We start from the raw sequence: 15,606 nt of genomic DNA, 5'->3' as shown, positions 1-15,606 counted from the left end.
GAGGTCCTTGGTGCCACCAGAACAAAAAACACAGCAAATAAGAAGCAACACAGAAGATGCCTCCAGCAACACAGCACAAGCCTCCAGTAAGCGGAGGTCTCCCTGCAGGCCCATGTTCCGCCCACCCTGTTCCTCTAGGGCCCAGAAACGTCTGGTGGTGGTTCAGGCGGGACCACCTAGCTCCGTCTCTGCCAGGGGAGCGCCGTCCTAAATATAATAGCAGCTTCAGGGTACTCAGTCCTGGCACACTGAGCACTCAGCAAACACGAGTGCAGACAGCAGCCCACAGGACCGCCGACGCCTTCTAAGTGCTCCAGGGCCGCGTCACCTGAGGCTTGAGCCCCAACTGAGGCAGGAAACAGAGGGAACCCTGATCCCACAGAAGCTGAGGCCATGCCGACTGCACAGATGCCACCCTCAGGTCACAGAGACTGTAAGGGCGGCCGATGCGGGCGCACCCTGCCACTGTCTCTGAGACCCCGTGATGAGCCCCAGAAGCCCCTGACATACCCAAGGGGCAGCCACTGGGTGGAGAAGCACCCCCGGCCCTCACAGGCTGTGGCCACCTGCAGTCACAGGGCAAGGTGCCCAGCTCTGCTCCCGTCACTCATTCATCCCGTCTCCCGAAGAGGGCCCAAGGCCTCCCGTGTCGGACCCACAGGACTCAGCCTGGAGTCACGCTCGGGGCTGTAATTTTTCTCTGCAAGGTCAGCACAGGACAGAGACACATGCGGCAGGGTCGGGGGAGGCCAGACACGGCTTCCAGGACACCCTCCCAAGATGGCATAAGGGCCGGTCATAGGAGCACCCGCTGCTGGGCAAGCAACAAAACCCCAGGCTCTCCAAAGACAAAGTAGGTGTTCAGCAAAACGCCCGCTGTATGCACCAATGGTTAGGTGCAGGGAGCCCTTCTCATCAGGAAATGGAGAGAGCTTTCCCAAAATCCAAGGCCCCAGGCACCAGCCACAGGCAGTCCTGCCAGCTGGCTGTCTCAGACCATTGTGTGAGCTCTTCCACACAGAAGACGAACACGGGTGGCCCCGAGTCAGAAGACAGTGCCCAGGTACACAGCTGCACTGGCCGCCCCACCAGACAAGCACAACCGGGCTGATGCCCTGAGAGGCTGCACACACTCCACCCCGAGCCTGGTCCCACCGAGCTGCCTGTACCTTCCACGTTGTTGTAGAAATGACACGAGCGACTTGCCACCTTCCTGCGGCACAAGTGGATCTGCGGGAGGAAGAGCAGAGTGCACGGCTGGAGCATGGCCAAGAGACCCGAGCCAGTTCCCACCCCAACCAGGCCCTCCCCTGCAGTCTCCCAGTGAACTTTGAACCCTAGCCCAGCGGGAGCACAGCCTGGGACTCTGGATACCCAGCAGCACTCGCCTCGCGGGACCCTGAGCTGGAGCGGGAGCCAGGAACCCACCTGCATGTGGTTACTCTCTTGTTTCTTCACCTCTGGATGGATGCACAGCTGCTCCCGGGAGCCCAGCACACACACCTTAGGCCTGGAGGGAGAGAGCACCGTGGGTGGAGGAGGAGCTGCCTCCAACAGCCACAGCGTGGTCCCGCAGCGTGAGCCGTATGGAGACACACAGGAGCATTGGCGGCCAGAGGAAATGAGCATAACTGCAATGTGGTCCGGGCATAGGAGTGGCCCAGGCGTAGGAACGTGGTCCGGGTGCAGGAGAGTGGCCCCGGCGTAGGAGCGTGGCCCAAGTGTACGAGGGAGCAGGGAGACAAGCGGGAGAACTGGACAGAGGGACGAGATTCGACAGCTTCCACAGCACCCTGCCATTGGCCCCTCCACAGGAACCCGACAGAACACCAAGACTCTGCTGGGCTCTGACAAGCGGCAGGGCGTCCTCCCACTTCGTGTGCAAAGCTGCACTGGGGGCCAGCCCTGACCTGCCGCACAGCTGCCACAACAGCACCTGAAAGGAGCTCAGGACACCAGCCCGAGGTCAGCACACAAATGCAAAGCTGCTTCCTCACAAGTAACGGGCACTAGAGACAGCCCGGGCCCCACCCCACCCCTGGGCACCAGCACACTGCACACTTGCGGGGAGCATCTGGAAAGACCACCCCCCTCCACTACAGCACAGCATGGTCTGTGGACCCAGCACCACGTCAAGCTGGTTCTCTCGAGGACCCCAAGACAGGTGTGAACGCATCTGACCCACCGGTAGGAGGTGTTCCGAAGCTCGTTGATGACCTGCGTGAGTTGCGAGTGGGTCCTGGAGGCGTAAATGATCTTTGGGATATCCGTGTAGCAAGCTGCCCAGACACAAGCAAGCACAGAGGTCATGGTTCTCACGTGTCAAAGGCGGGTGGCATTCGGCTAACTCAGCCCTGCAGACAGCCAAGAATCTGACACCGCAGAGACTTATCAAAAATGGGTGAAGTGGACATCTGCCATGCCCTAATTCAGCAAAAAAACCCAACCCTAGGTTTATACCCACGATGGCGAGAAATGATGTGGCAGCTACAAAATCCTCCTTGAGCTCTGCTTAAGAGATGGCAGAAGTCCCCGTGGGCCCACCCTACCCTCAGCGCCATCCCTTGCCAACCATCCCCACAGGAGGCCAGGAGAGGCCCAGGAACTAGGGTCACCTATAGGATCTTCAGCAGCAGCAGCAGCGCTGCCCCAGGACGACAAGGCCTGATTCGGGAAAAGCTCCCCTTGAACCCTCTCGGCAATCTTGCGGGCAGAGATGGTGTCTCGGAGGTGTTCTCGCCAGGCCAGCGTGGTACACAGCAGGCACAGCGTCTTCCCCGTGCCTGTGGGGCTCTCCAGAATGCCATTCACCTTCTGAACGGAGTTGGGAGCAAGGGTTACGGGGAAGCCAGGAAGAGGTGAGGCCACACAAGCCACCCTGAGACAAGCCTCAGCAGCCAGCGGGCAGCTCTTCGCAGATGCAGAGGCCGCGGTCAGGTGGCGAGAGCCCCACGGGACCATGGATAAGTCCGCAGGACACTTTCCACTCTTGCCCTAAAGGGCGTGAAGCAACTCCAGCTGCCATCAGCAAACCATTTGCAGAATGTTACCCGAAATGCGACAGTATTTTTCAGCCTCAATAGTAAAATGACTGATGAGGCGTCAAGTCTCAAAATAGGAAACTGTTCTGCATTTCTAGATCCAAACATTTACGCTGTCCTATCTGATGTCCTACAGACGAGCTCTCAGATGGGAACCTGAGCAGGAAACTCAGGGAGGGGAGGGGTGTGAGCCAGGTACAAGAGGGCACCTCAAGGAACCCAGGAGAAGGCAACCTGTGCCGCTGCCACCTCCCTGCACCCCCAAGGTTCAAAGACCTTCAAAGTGAGGCTGCCCCTCTGAGGGAAATGCTTCCTCCTGACCCGTGAATACCAGCCACTCCTCAGAGAGGCCCCCAAGGCACTAAGTCTGTCATTCTCAAGGACGATGTTTTTACTTGTCAGTCCTCTCTCTGACCCCACCTGGAACACCAGCCCTTTTGATGACAGAGGCTGCCTCTGGAAGGGCCTGGCTGGAATGGGTCGGGAGAGGGAAGCACACCTGGCCCTGGCTGAATCTCCACCTGCCCGCAGTCCTTCCCTCCGGGCCTGTGTTCTACCTGCTGCAGACATTCCAGGACCTTGGTCATGTACTCCTGTTGGCATTTGTAGGGCTGGAAAGGGAAGTCTATGGTCACACCATTCAGGACTATCTTGGGCATATCAGCCTGTTCTCAGGAGGGCACAGAGGGTGGCTGAGTGGCAGGCTATTCGGGTCTGTGCGGAAAAACCACTCTGAACATCTTAGGATCTCAGGCACTCCTGGTAAGTGATGCGAGCAGGTGCACTGGGACACAATGCGGTTCTCTTGGAGAATTCCTAGGGCACAGACCTGGGAAAGACAGTAAGACTCTGTAGACAGTCTTTGTGGGTACCGGGCCACTTTCCCAGGCGTTTCTGAGTCCCTCCTGTGGAGAGGGTCGGAGGGCAACCCTGGCATATGCCATCTCAAGTAGCTGGCGGGGCAAAGATGCGAAGTGGCTGGGCCTTGCCTTATCCTCCCGCCCCACAACTCCGTCCTTCTCTGGAAGAGACGCCCACAGCGCTGCAAGTTCCGCCCGCAGAATTCCGTGACTTCCACACGAGCGTGAGGGCTGGAGAGGCAAGCGGCACCCCTCCCGGCCTGACCAGGCACAACGTCAGAGCGAAGGGTCTGAACCTCCGGCCCTGCTTCTCCAGCCCTCTGCCCTCCTGGCTGGCTGGAGGCCATTCCCCATCCCGCCCGGGTGGGCAACCAGATGCAGCCAAAGTAGCGAAAGAGTATCCCGGGATGCCAATCCGTGCAGACCTCAGCAAGTCACTCAACTTCTCTAAGCCTCAGTCCCGCTGGGAACTGGGACTAACAGACCAGACGCGGACACACTGAATATCGGCCCTTCCCTCCAGCCCGGGCCATGGGCTCAGCCAACGCTGCGGAGCCAGCGCCCACGAGCGCAGGAAACTACAGGTCCCAAAGTGCAGCGCGGCCAATCCGCCGACCCGCGGCCCCGAGGGCGGCACGGGGCCTGCCGGGAGCTGTAGTTTCGAAAACCGCAAGGCGCCCACGAGCCGCTCGAGTAAACCACTTGTAGAATCACTGCGACTCACTGCTCACTTGTCTCCGGGGCGAACCTTCCAGAACCGGGGGCCCTCAGGAACTCAACCGACTCCAGTCGAGCGCCGCCACGGCGTCCCCAGCTATGAGCCAGTTCAGACTTCGCGGGCAGAGGCGCGCAGTCGCCACTGAGCCCACTGCACTTCCGCCCCCACTTCCGGTCCGCTGCTTTGTGCTCCGGGCGGAAACTGTTCCTCCGCGGAGGGGGTCCGCCTGCTCTTCGGCTCCTCCAGGCCTACGGGGCCGTTTGCGCGTTCTGTGTGCGGCTGCCCTGCCCAGTGAACCTCACTTTCATGGCCCACCGGCAGAAATCTGGGTTCCCGCCCGTCTCCTTCCTTGATGTCATCCCCCACCAGGGTCTCCGTTCCACTACCGCCTCTCCAGGCCGAGCCACCACCATTGCCCGGAGAGCTGCACGGGCCTCGTCCCCAGAGGCATCTTTTTACCGCTCAAGTGTGAGCTGACAGCTTTCCGGAAAATTTGAAAATGGCTGCCCCTTGCCCAGGACCCGGGTCCTGAGAGCCCTGACCGCCTCCTCTCCTTCCTCTCCTGCTCTGTCCAGCTTCTGCTCGGGTCACTGTCCCCGCACTGGCCCCGGCGGGCCTCCCTGAGTCCCCAGCACGCGGCACTGGCTGGCAGCAGGGCGGACCCCAAGAGCGCGGCCCGCACAGTTCTGTGGGGTCAGCCCAGCGTGAGGGATGCTTGTCTCAGGCGGCCCCAGTCCCCGTGCCCCAGAAGGCCCCAGGAGGAAGTTGGCGCCGCGCGGCCGCGCACGGTTGTGTTTCATGTCCACGGACGGCACAGGCGATGCCCTGCGTGCCCATGCTCGTGGGTGTGAGCTAGTGCTCGGAGAAGCCCCACACTCACTGGCACCCAGCCCCGTGTGCCTGTTCGGGTGAAGGAACCGCGGGCTGCCTGCCTGAGACCCGGCAGGGAGTTGAAGACGAAGACACCAGCCACACAGGCTTGTGGGATGAATGGGCACCAAGCACAAGTTTCAGTGCCCCCCATACGTGCTGATATGGCTCGTCTCTGTGTCCCACCCAAGTCTCACCTCGAATTGTAATCCCCACGTGTGGAGGGAGGGAGGGACCTGGAGGGAGGTGATTGGATCATGGGGTCAGTTTCCTCCAGGCTGTTCCCATAACAGTGAGTGCTCAGGAGACGGATGGTTTAAAAGTGGCAGTTTCCCCTTCTCGCTCTCGCTGTCTCCTGCTGCCATGTAAGACCTGGGAACTGGGACTAACATAGACTTCACCTTCTGCCATGATTTTTTTTTTTTTTTTTAGACAGAGTTTTGGCTCTTTTTGCCCAGGCTGGAGTGCAATGGCACAATCTTGGCTCACTGCAACCTCCACCTCCTGGGTTCAAGCAATTCTCCTGCCTCAGCCTCCCAAGTAGCTGGGATTGCAGGTGCGCGCCACTAAGCCTGGCTAATTTTTTATATTTTTAGTAGCGATGGAGTCTGACCATATTTGCCGGGGAAGTCTCGAACTCCTGACCTCAGGTGATCCGTCTGCCTTGGCCTCCAAAGTGCTGGGTTTACAGGCGTGAGCCACCACACCCGGCCTCAGGTAGTATCTTAATAGCAGTGTGAGATCCGACAAATGCTTGACACACTTCTCCTCTGGACGACCTCTGGAATAAGTCCTCTCTTTTTCTTTTCTTTTTTTTTTTTTTTTTTAGACTAAGTTTTGCTCTTGTCCCTCAGGCTGGAGTGCAGTGACACAATCTTGGCTCACTACAACCTCTGCCTCCGGGGTACAAGCAATTCTCCTGCCTCAGCCTCTCGAGTAGCTGGGATTACAGGCGCCTGCCACCATGCCTGGCTAATTTTTGTATTTTTAGTAGAGACGGGGTTTCACCATGTTGGCCAGGCTGGTCTCGAGCTCCTGACCTCGGGTGATGCACCCACCTCAGCCTCCTACAGTGCTGGGATTACAGGTGTGAGCCAGCTAAGTCCTCTCATTGTCCACACTTTCTGTGTGAAAAAATGAGGCACAGGGTGTTGAGCAGATTGTCCAGAGCCTGCCCAGGAGCCAGGAGTTTTACCTTTTGCTGCCACACTCTCCATCTCCTGAGAGCAGTGACCAGAAAAGGCTGTCCTGTGGACTGAAGTCTGAGTCATCTGCTCCTTGCCAGCTGCTAGAGGAGCATTCTGGCCTTGGGCAGTCAGGAACTCCTGTACCCTTGCCCTCCTCCTCTAATTGCTGATGTAGCCAAAGCTCCAGCATACAGCAGGTGCTTGACAGATGTCTGTTGAATGACTGAGTGTTCTGCTGAGGTATAGGGCTCCTCCTAGGAGCCAGGGTTAATTTTCTTTTCTTTTCTTTTCTTTTCTTTTTCTTTTTCTTTTTTTTTTTTTGAGACAGTCTTGCTCTGTCACCCAGGCTGGAGTGCAGTGGTGCGATCTCGGCTCCCTGCAACCTCCACCTCCCAAGTGGAAGCGATTCTGCTTCCTCAGCCTCCTGAGTAACTGGGATTACAGGTGCCAGCCACCACACCCGGCTAAGTTTTGTATTTTTAGTAGAGATGGAGTTTCACCATGTTGGTCAGGCTGGTCTTGAACTCCTGACCTTGTGATCCGCCTGCCTCAGCCTCCCAAAGTGTTAAGATTACAGGCATGAGCCACCACACCCAGCCAAGCCAGGGTTAATTTCAAGAGTGCAAAGGTCTGATAAAAGTCACACTTTATGAAAAATATATATATATATTTTTGAAACAGAGTCTTGCTGTTGTCACCCAGGCTGGAGTGCAGTGGTGTGATATCGGCTCACTGCAACCTCCCCGTCCCAGGTTCAAGTGATTCTCCTGCTTCAACCTCCTAAGTAGCTGAGATTACAGGCACCTGCCACCACACCTGGCTAATTTTTGTATTTTTAGGATAGATGGGGTTTTACCATGTTGGCCAGGCTGGTCTCAAACTCCTGACCACAGGTGATCTGCCCACCTTGGCCTCCCAAGTGTTGGGATTACAGATGTGAGCCACTGCACCCAGTCAAAACATTTTTTTTTTTTTTGAGACGGAGTCTCGCTCTGTCGCCCAGGCTGGAGTGCAGTGGCGTGATCTCAGCTTACTGCAAGCTCTGCCTCTCGGGTTTACGCCATTCTCCTGCCTAAGCCTCCCAAGTAGCTGGGACTACAGGTGCCTGCCACCACGCCCGGCTAATTTTTTGTATTTTAGTAGAGACGGGGTTTCACCATGTTAGCCAGGATGGTCTCGATCTCCTGACCTCGTGATCCACCCATCTCGGCCTCGCAAAGTGCTGGGATTACAGGCGTGAGCCACCGCGCCCGGCCCAAAACATTTTTTTTAACTAGCACTGGTGTGCATGTGAAAAACATCTTTGAAATACTCATGCACTTTCTGCATTTGATCTTGGTGAGAAGTCAAAATCTGCTCCTAGACCTGGCACTATATTGGGGCAAACAGTCAGTACAGCTATTGTGTGTGTTTGTTAATGCACTAACAGTACACCTATTGTGTGCCTGCTAGCATGCTGTCAGTACTCCTATTGCGTGTGCCTGCCAGTGCACTGAGAGTCAGTACACCTATGGCATACGCCTGCTAGCATGCTGTCAGTACAGCTATTGTGTATGCCTGCTAGCACGCTGACAGTCAGTACAGCTAACAGTCAGTACCTCTGTTGCATGTGCCTGCTAAGGTGCTGACCGTCAGTACCCCTGTTGTGTGTGCCTGCTAAGGTGCTGACCGTCAGTACCCCTGTTGTGTGTGCCTGCTAAGGTGCTGACCGTCAGTACCCCTGTTGTGTGTGCCTGCTAAGGTGCTGACCGTCAGTACCCCTGTTGTGTGTGCCTGCTAAGGTGCTGACCGTCAGTACCCCTGTTGTGTGTGCCTGCTAAGGTGCTGACCGTCAGTACCCCTGTTGTGTGTGCCTGCTAAGGTGCTGACCGTCAGTACCCCTGTTGTGTGTGCCTGCTAAGGTGCTGACCAGCACCCAGGGCTGGACTCTGCCTGAAGGATGCTGACCATCCCCAACTGCCACTGTGGTGGCCAACAGGGAGGACGCGGCTGCTGTGGTGGGCAGCTCTGTGTGCCTCTCCGCCCTTCCTCCTCCTTCCTAGGTGGGTTCCTAGGAATAGCCCAGGGGCCAGGGCCAGCACCTCTGTGAGTATATTAGTTCGATATGGTTTCATAGCAAATCACCACAAACCCAACAGCTTAAAACAACCCTCATTTATTACCTCCTAATTCTTAGTATCCCAAGGCTGAAACCAGTGGGCAGCTGGGCTGAGTTCTTGTGTGGAGGCTCTGGGGTCAAACCTGCCTCCAAGCCCATTCTCTTCTTGTTGGCAGAACTCACTTCCTTGCGGTTAAGGTCTTGTCGTCTTGCTGGCTGTTGGCTGGGAGCAGTTCTCAGATCCTTGCCACGTGTCCCCTCGTCTCAACAACAGAGAACCTTCTTTGCTTTGATCCCTCCAATTTCTTCAACCAGGCAAAGGAAACTGCTTTTGAAGGGCTCCTGTGATGAGGTCAGAGCCTGCCTGATGATCCTCCTGTCTTAAGTGTACCTCTGAGCCACACAATGTCACCCTCCTAGGCATCACCTCCACCAGACTCAGAGTCCCGGGGATGATGCTGGCTTGCACACCAGGGGTCAGGATTCTCCAGGCCACCCTAGGATGTGACTGGCCTTGGGTACTCCCAGCACACTGCTAGGCTGAGGCTTGCCCCTGGCTTTTGTGTTGCTGAGCCAGCCTCATGGCTCTGCCAGTCTCCTGAGGTTTTCAGGGTTTTGCTCCTGGCCCTATGACTTAGCTGCTTGTAGGGCAAAGCACTGCTCCCTGCCTTGGTGGCTCCATCCCTGCAATGGGAATGGCGCTCCATTTGTCTGCCAGGCTTTCCCTTTGGGAGTGACGGGGAGAGGGGAGGCAGGATAGGTTGCCCCCCACTCACTAAGTGCACACAACCCTGGCACCCCTCCTCCATCCTCTAGGGGCCTCATTGTCTCATCTTACCCTGAGAAACAAAGGTCCAGTGAGGTCAGACACTTGCCCTTGGCCTGGGCCATACAGCGAGTGAACGTCAAAGCCGGGGCCGGAACCCACCTCTGTTTCACCGCAAAGCCTTTGTTCTGGCCTCACCCCTCCACTTTCACTCTTCTCTGCTCAGATCCTGCCCATCCCCTGGGCTCACAGGAGATGCCCCTTGGAGGCCTCCAGGCCAGCGCCCACCCCTGTGGCCATGGCATCCTCTCTGATGGCAGGCACAGACCTGGACCCTGTTGGCACCAGCCCAGCTTACAGCAGCCTCCGAGAAGGGCTCTGCAGCCCCACCCCTGGGTGGGAACTGCCCCTCCTGCCTTGCCCCTGCCCCGCCTGCCATGGAGAATGGGAGCTCATCTCTACCCCACCCCACCCTCAGGCCTCACAAAGCCAAGTTGGGGAAGCAGCTGTCCTGCTGGGAGCGGTTGGAGGGTGGGGTCTTGCTGCAGTTCGCCCCACCTCCGCCCTCTCCCTCTGAGGGCCGCGGCCCCTCCCGCAACTAGGTGCTTGCTCCTTTCTCTCTTCCTCCCTCCCTCCTCCCGCCCCGCAGTCTCTCTCTCTCTCCTCTCCCCCTCGCTCCCCCTCCTTCCCCCAAACTCTCTCTCTCTCCCCCCTCCCGCTCCCTTCCTCTCTCTCTCCCTCCGGCGCCGTCCTCAGTCTGCCCACTTGGCCCTCAGGGTCCGCTGGTCCCTTCAACGGCTCAGGAGCTCCCGTTGCCTCCCCGTTCACTCTGCTGTATTATGTGTGTAACCGGCGCCGCCAACTTCGCAGCCTTCATCTGCGGGCCTTGAACGGCCAAACAACAACGCCGCCCAGCACCCTGACAAAACTAGATGAGCCTAGGGCACCATCTATCGGGAGTAGCGCTACTCGAAGGGGCTGGATCCAGAAAAAGCAATTGGTCTCAGGGCTGCGGTCGTCTGGCAGAAGCCGTAAGCCTCAGTCTTGATGTCTGGCCTGGCGGGCGGAGGGCCAGGACGTGCCAGGGGTTCGCCGTCTTCTGCGCACCTCGTGCGCAGTTGGCGAGCCTGCGTCGGGAACATCTGACCTCGGTGTGACAGCGCCGCCGAAGCTGGAGTCGCGGGAGGCGGTCCGCGTGAGCTCTGGTGGGAGATGGGGCGGCTGGTGATGCTAGTGAGCGCGAGAGGCTCCGCGCCGGGGAGCGCCCGGGACCGGGACGTCGAGCGGGGCGCCTCGCCCCTGGGGGACCCGCGTGCCACGCAGGGCGGGACTGCCGCAGGGTGGCTCCGAGACCCGGGCATGGGCTCGTGACCGGGTGGGCGCGCTCGCGATGTGCGGGCGGAGTCCCTGGGGCGTCCGCGACCCGAGATCTGGGTCCGCCAGAGCCTTCGCGGGGAGGCGGGGAGAGGGTGGGACCCTCTGCCAAAGCCGCAGCCGGGGACCCGGCGCTCCCCGCGCCAGTGGAGCGCAGGGACTGGAGGGGCGCTGCGGGAGGGGGCGGGCCAGGCCCGGACGAGCCCGGAGTGAGGGGGAGCCGCGCCCTCCCCCCACACCGCTGAGGCCTGGGGGACCACCCTTCGCGACGCCCGGGCCAGCTGCTCTGGCCAGAAAAGCCACTGCCCTTTGCGCCGCGGGGCCTGGATGGGGGAGGGGCGACTGCGATTCCCAAACCCTCCCGAGACCAGAGGGTCCCCCCTCCCACCCCCGTCGCCTCCCGCGGGGCGGGCCCACCGCCTTCGAAGGTAGCGCCCACCCCGGCCTCCCGGCCCGTCCCGCGCGGAGCTCAGGCGAAGGGGCGGGCGCAGGCCTGGGGTGGGGGGATTCTGGACGCAGGGGAGCTGCCGGGCGATCCCGGGCGCGAGGACGCGGGGCCTGCCCTTCCCGAAACGCTCTGCTCTCCCCCGAGGCCGCAGAACCCGCTTCGTTTTTCCCTCGGCGTTCGGGAGGACTGGACGAAGGGCCCCACCTTCTTCCCATCGCCGCCTCTGCCCACGAGCCGCACTCCCTCCCACCTTTTCTTCCGCCCTGGGACGGGTCCCCGCGGTCCCCCTCCCGAGCTGACTTGTTCTCTCCCCAGTGCCCGCCTTGCTTCGGGGCGCAGAACTCCGCCCACCCACGCGTGCCCGACCTGACCCGCCCCTCAGGCCCCACGGGCTTGGAGGCTCCAGGTGACTTCAGCACCTGCCAGGAGGGGACCGTGTGTGTCACCGACCACACCTCCCCACCCTATCTGGGAGTCCTGTCCATCTGTGCTTCCTCCCTCCGCCTCCTCCCGGACACCCCCAGGGATCCTGGGAGGCTCTCAGCGGAGGGGACTCCCCTCTGGCCTCTGAGGGCAGCTCTGTCCTCTCCAGGGCCGCCTCCTGCCCTTCCTGACAGCCTTTCCCTGACGGTCCCTCCCCACGGGCTCGGTTCCTTGTGCTGAGCTGGGAAGGGGAGGCCGTCTGGGCGTCCAGGCACTGGGCTCCTCACTCTTTTGTGGTCTCTGCTCACATTTTCCTTCTGCAATCCAGAGTCTGACCTCCTCCAGCTGTGTGGTCTTGTCAGAGCTGCTTAACCTCTCAGGACCTGGGTTTCCTTATCTGGGTGGAGATGACAGTGCTGGCACCTCCCCTGGGGCTTGTTCTGAGGCCTCAATATTTCAGGAAAGGTGCTTGGCCGCTTGCCTGATAAGAGATGAGTGCTCACCGCAAGCCAGGCAGCCTGAATGTGGTAGCCACATTTCTGAGTTTCCTGCCCAGGGACAGGCAAATTGGCTGGTGGCTCCCGTCATGCTGGGCTCCTGGCACCATGAGAGGCAGCCTGGGTGACACCGACCTCCATCTGCCCCCGGCGGGAGCCAGCAGCAGCCTCCAGGGCCCTCCAGGGGTCAGAGGCCACTGTGGTCCCCTGGCCTCTCAGTTCTGGACAGACCCCCGACCTCCGTGAGCTCCCAACAGGAGCCTGCAGTCAGGCCCAGGCTCATGACCGGGCTTTCACCCGGCGTGCTGTGTGATGCTGGGTGGAACACTTGCCCTCTCTGAGCCTCCATTCCTCCTCTGTAGAAGTGAGGGTAGAAGTGAGGCTGATAGGGTGGCTCACACCTGTAATCCCAGCACTTTGAGAGGCTGAGGCTGGTGGATAAACTGAGGTGAAGAGTTCGAGACTAGCCTGGCCAACATGGTGAAACCTCCCTCTCTGCTAAAAGTACAAAATTAGCCAGGTGTGGTGACACATTCCTGTGATCCCAGCTGCTTGGGAGCCTGAGGCAGGAGAATTGCTTGACCCGGGGAGGGGGAGGCTGCAGTGAGCTGAGATTGTGCCATTGTACCCCAGCCTGGGCAGCAAGAGGAAAAACTCCTTCTGGAAAGAAAGAAAGAGAGAGAGAGAAAGAGAGAGAGAGAGAGAGAGAAAGAAGAAGAAGGAGGGCTGATAAGGGCACCCAGCTGGGCAGGAGGGAGGCGTGACTGTGAGGTGTGACCCTGGGAGCGGGCACTACTATACCCTGCTGCTCGAGGCCGACTAGGTGCCTTTTTCTGACTCCTGCTCACGAATCATCCAAAGGGCCAATCCGCATTTCCTCGGTATCTAATGTTTAGTACAAAGAGAACAAGGGAGACAAAACCAGCCCAGCTCATGGCAAGAATCGTTTGTAACTCCCTGAAGTCAGTGAAGGGGAAAGATGGGAGGTGAGTGAGAAAGAAAGGAGTCAAAAGAGACAGAGGGCAGGCGCGGCGGCTCGCACCTGTAATCCCAGAACTGTGAGAGGCCAAGGTGGGTGGATCGCCTGAGGTCAGGAGCTTAAGAGCAGCCTGGCCAACATGGTGAAACCTCATCTCTACTAAACATACAAAAAATTATTTGGGCATGGTGGCATGCGCCTGTAATTCCAGCTACTCGGGATTCTGAGGCAGGAGAATCACTTGAACTGGGGAGGCAGAGGTTGCAGTGAGCCGAGACTGTGCCATCGCACTCCAGCCTGGGTGACAGAGCGAGACCCCTTCTTAAAAAAAAAAGAAAAAAAAAGAGAGAGAGAGAGATTGGGAGCAATGCCTCGAGGCTCTGGGCAGGAGCTTCCCTGGCACCCGCTGTGTCTGTGAAGAGGTGGCCTGGAGGGTCTGGGGCCTCGGCATCCTCCCTCTGCAATAAGAGGCCGTAGACATGCTCTTTAAGCCTCACCAGCTCTGAAAATACTGGTCCAATGTCCCGCCTCGCCCCTGGCCAGCCCTGCCCTGGGTGCAGACTTCCCTTTGGTCGCTCTCTCCAGAGTTGGCCAATTCCTGACCTGCTCTCCTGCCCCCTCCAATCTGCCCTTCCTCCCTGTAGCCAGACCACAGGGCAAGCCTCACTCCCGGCTCTGTCCTGTGGGTGCCTGGTCCCACTTGCTCCTTGAGGGACAGTCTCTTGGGATAGAAGCTCCTCATGGGCCACCAGCTGGGAGACGCCAAGCCCGGGGGTCTCCGTGGCCATCAGATGCTGAGCCGCACCTGTGTTTGCAGCTGCAGGACCCAGTTCCTCACTTCTCAGTTGGACACGTGTCTCCTGGGCAGAGCCAAGACCTGTGAGAGGTCTGACCTGCGTCCCCACCGTGCTCCTTCTTTCCTGATGATACAGGTGCTCACACCTGCCCCCAAACTGCCGCCAGCCTTCCGCTCCCTGAGGTGGAGCAAACTGGAAGGGAGCCTCCCTGGTGTCTGTCCTTCCTCTGTATGAGCCTGCAGCTCTTTTTTTTCTGTGAAAATTTCGGGTTCAGGGCAGACAGGGGCTTCGAGCAGCTGTTAATCACGTTTTCTGACCTTTATGGTAAACACATTCCGGTTTTTGTTTTTTGAGACCGTCTCGCTGTGTTGCCCAGGCTGGAGCGCAGTGGCGCGATCTCCGCTCACTACAACTTCCGCCTTCCAGGCTCAAGTGATTCTCATGCCTCAGCCTCCTGAGTAGCTGGGACCACAGGCGTGTGCCACCACACCCGGCTAATTTTTGTATTTTTAGTAGAGATGCGGTTTCACCATGTTGCCTAGGCTGGTCTCAAACTCCTGTTCTCAAGCTGTCCTCCTGCCTCAGCCTCTCAAAGTTCTGGGATTACAGGCGTGAGCCACTGTGCCTGGCCACATTCAGAGTTTTGGATATATGATAAGGAAGGATGATCTGAAGGATAGGGGCCTGGAGTCTGCTGACAGGGAGCTGGTTGCTGGCAGAGTCAGGCCTGGAGGGGCCATGTCCCTGCCTTCCTATCCTCTCTCAGGACCCAGGTGTGTTCTGCCCCAGCCCAAACTCCCTCTTGCTCTCTCCCTCCCCTGCCCTCCTGAGCACAGGGCTGACCACCTACCTCCTCAGCTCCTCTAAATGTCCCCAACGTCTCCTGACCTGCTGCTGTGGAACACGTGGCTGGCACACCCTCTAACTCCCTCATCACATCCTCCTTTTTAAAATTAATTTTTAATTGGCTAGGTACTGTGGTTCACACCTATAATCCTAGTACTTTGGGAGGCTGAGGTGGGAGGATCCCTTGAGGCCAGGAGTTCAAGACCAGCCTGGGCGGCCGGGCGCAGTGGCTCGAGCCTGTAATCCCAGCACTTTGGGAGGCCGAGATGGACGGATCACGAGGTCGGGAGATCGAGACCATCCTGGCTAACATGGTGAAACCTCATGTCTACTAAAAATATAAAAATTAGCTGGGCATGGTGGCGTGCACCTGTAGTCCCAGCTCCTTGGGAGGGTGCGGCAGGAGAATCACTTGACCTGGGAGGTGGAGGTTGCAGTGAGCCAGGATGGCACCACTGCACTCCAGCCTGGGGGACAGAGTGAGACTCCGTCTCAAAAAAAATAAATAAATAAAAAATAAAAGTAAATGGTTTTAACGAGATGAAGGAGTCAGTGCAGGAGGGAAGAAGGAATTTGAAACAGAAGAAATAAGATGTGCACATACTTGGAGGGGTGAAAGAGACTGGGGGATGTTGGTGGAATTGCAAGTAGTTTCTATGGCTGCGAGGAAGACTGAGGTGGCATAAGAGTCAGAGAGGCTTG

At 58.5% G+C, this 15,606-nt stretch overlaps 1 protein-coding gene across 13 annotated transcripts in view; it reads right to left on the bottom strand.

Moving 5' to 3' along the window:
• Positions 1-5,333, bottom strand: part of RTEL1 (regulator of telomere elongation helicase 1) — a 35,809-nt gene extending 30,476 nt beyond the window's left edge. For 4 of the 13 annotated variants that reach the window (XM_017881252.1, XM_017881260.1, XM_017881257.1 and 1 more), the window contains exons 1-5: positions 3,871-4,019; positions 2,616-2,814; positions 2,186-2,279; positions 1,429-1,510; positions 1,170-1,230 (exon numbers count right to left, since the gene is read on the bottom strand). In XM_017881252.1, the coding sequence (XP_017736741.1) occupies positions 1,170-1,230; positions 1,429-1,510; positions 2,186-2,279; positions 2,616-2,814; positions 3,871-3,978 (544 nt within the window). In that variant the 5' untranslated portion in view covers positions 3,979-4,019. Of the gene's footprint in view, positions 1-1,169; positions 1,231-1,428; positions 1,511-2,185; positions 2,280-2,615; positions 2,815-3,540; positions 3,561-3,598; positions 4,020-4,326; positions 4,561-4,625 lie in introns of those variants that run through there. The other 9 variants (XM_017881259.1, XM_017881263.1, XM_017881264.1 and 6 more) reach the window with 6 other exon arrangements.
• Between the last annotated feature and the right edge of the window lie 10,273 nt (positions 5,334-15,606).

Source organism: Rhinopithecus bieti, unplaced genomic scaffold (assembly GCF_001698545.2).
Source record: "Rhinopithecus bieti isolate Rb0 unplaced genomic scaffold, ASM169854v2 scaffold_12573, whole genome shotgun sequence".
NCBI lineage: Eukaryota > Metazoa > Chordata > Mammalia > Primates > Cercopithecidae > Rhinopithecus > Rhinopithecus bieti.
The sequence above is the reverse complement of the archived record's forward strand: the minus strand, read 5'-3'. Positions and strand labels throughout refer to the sequence as shown.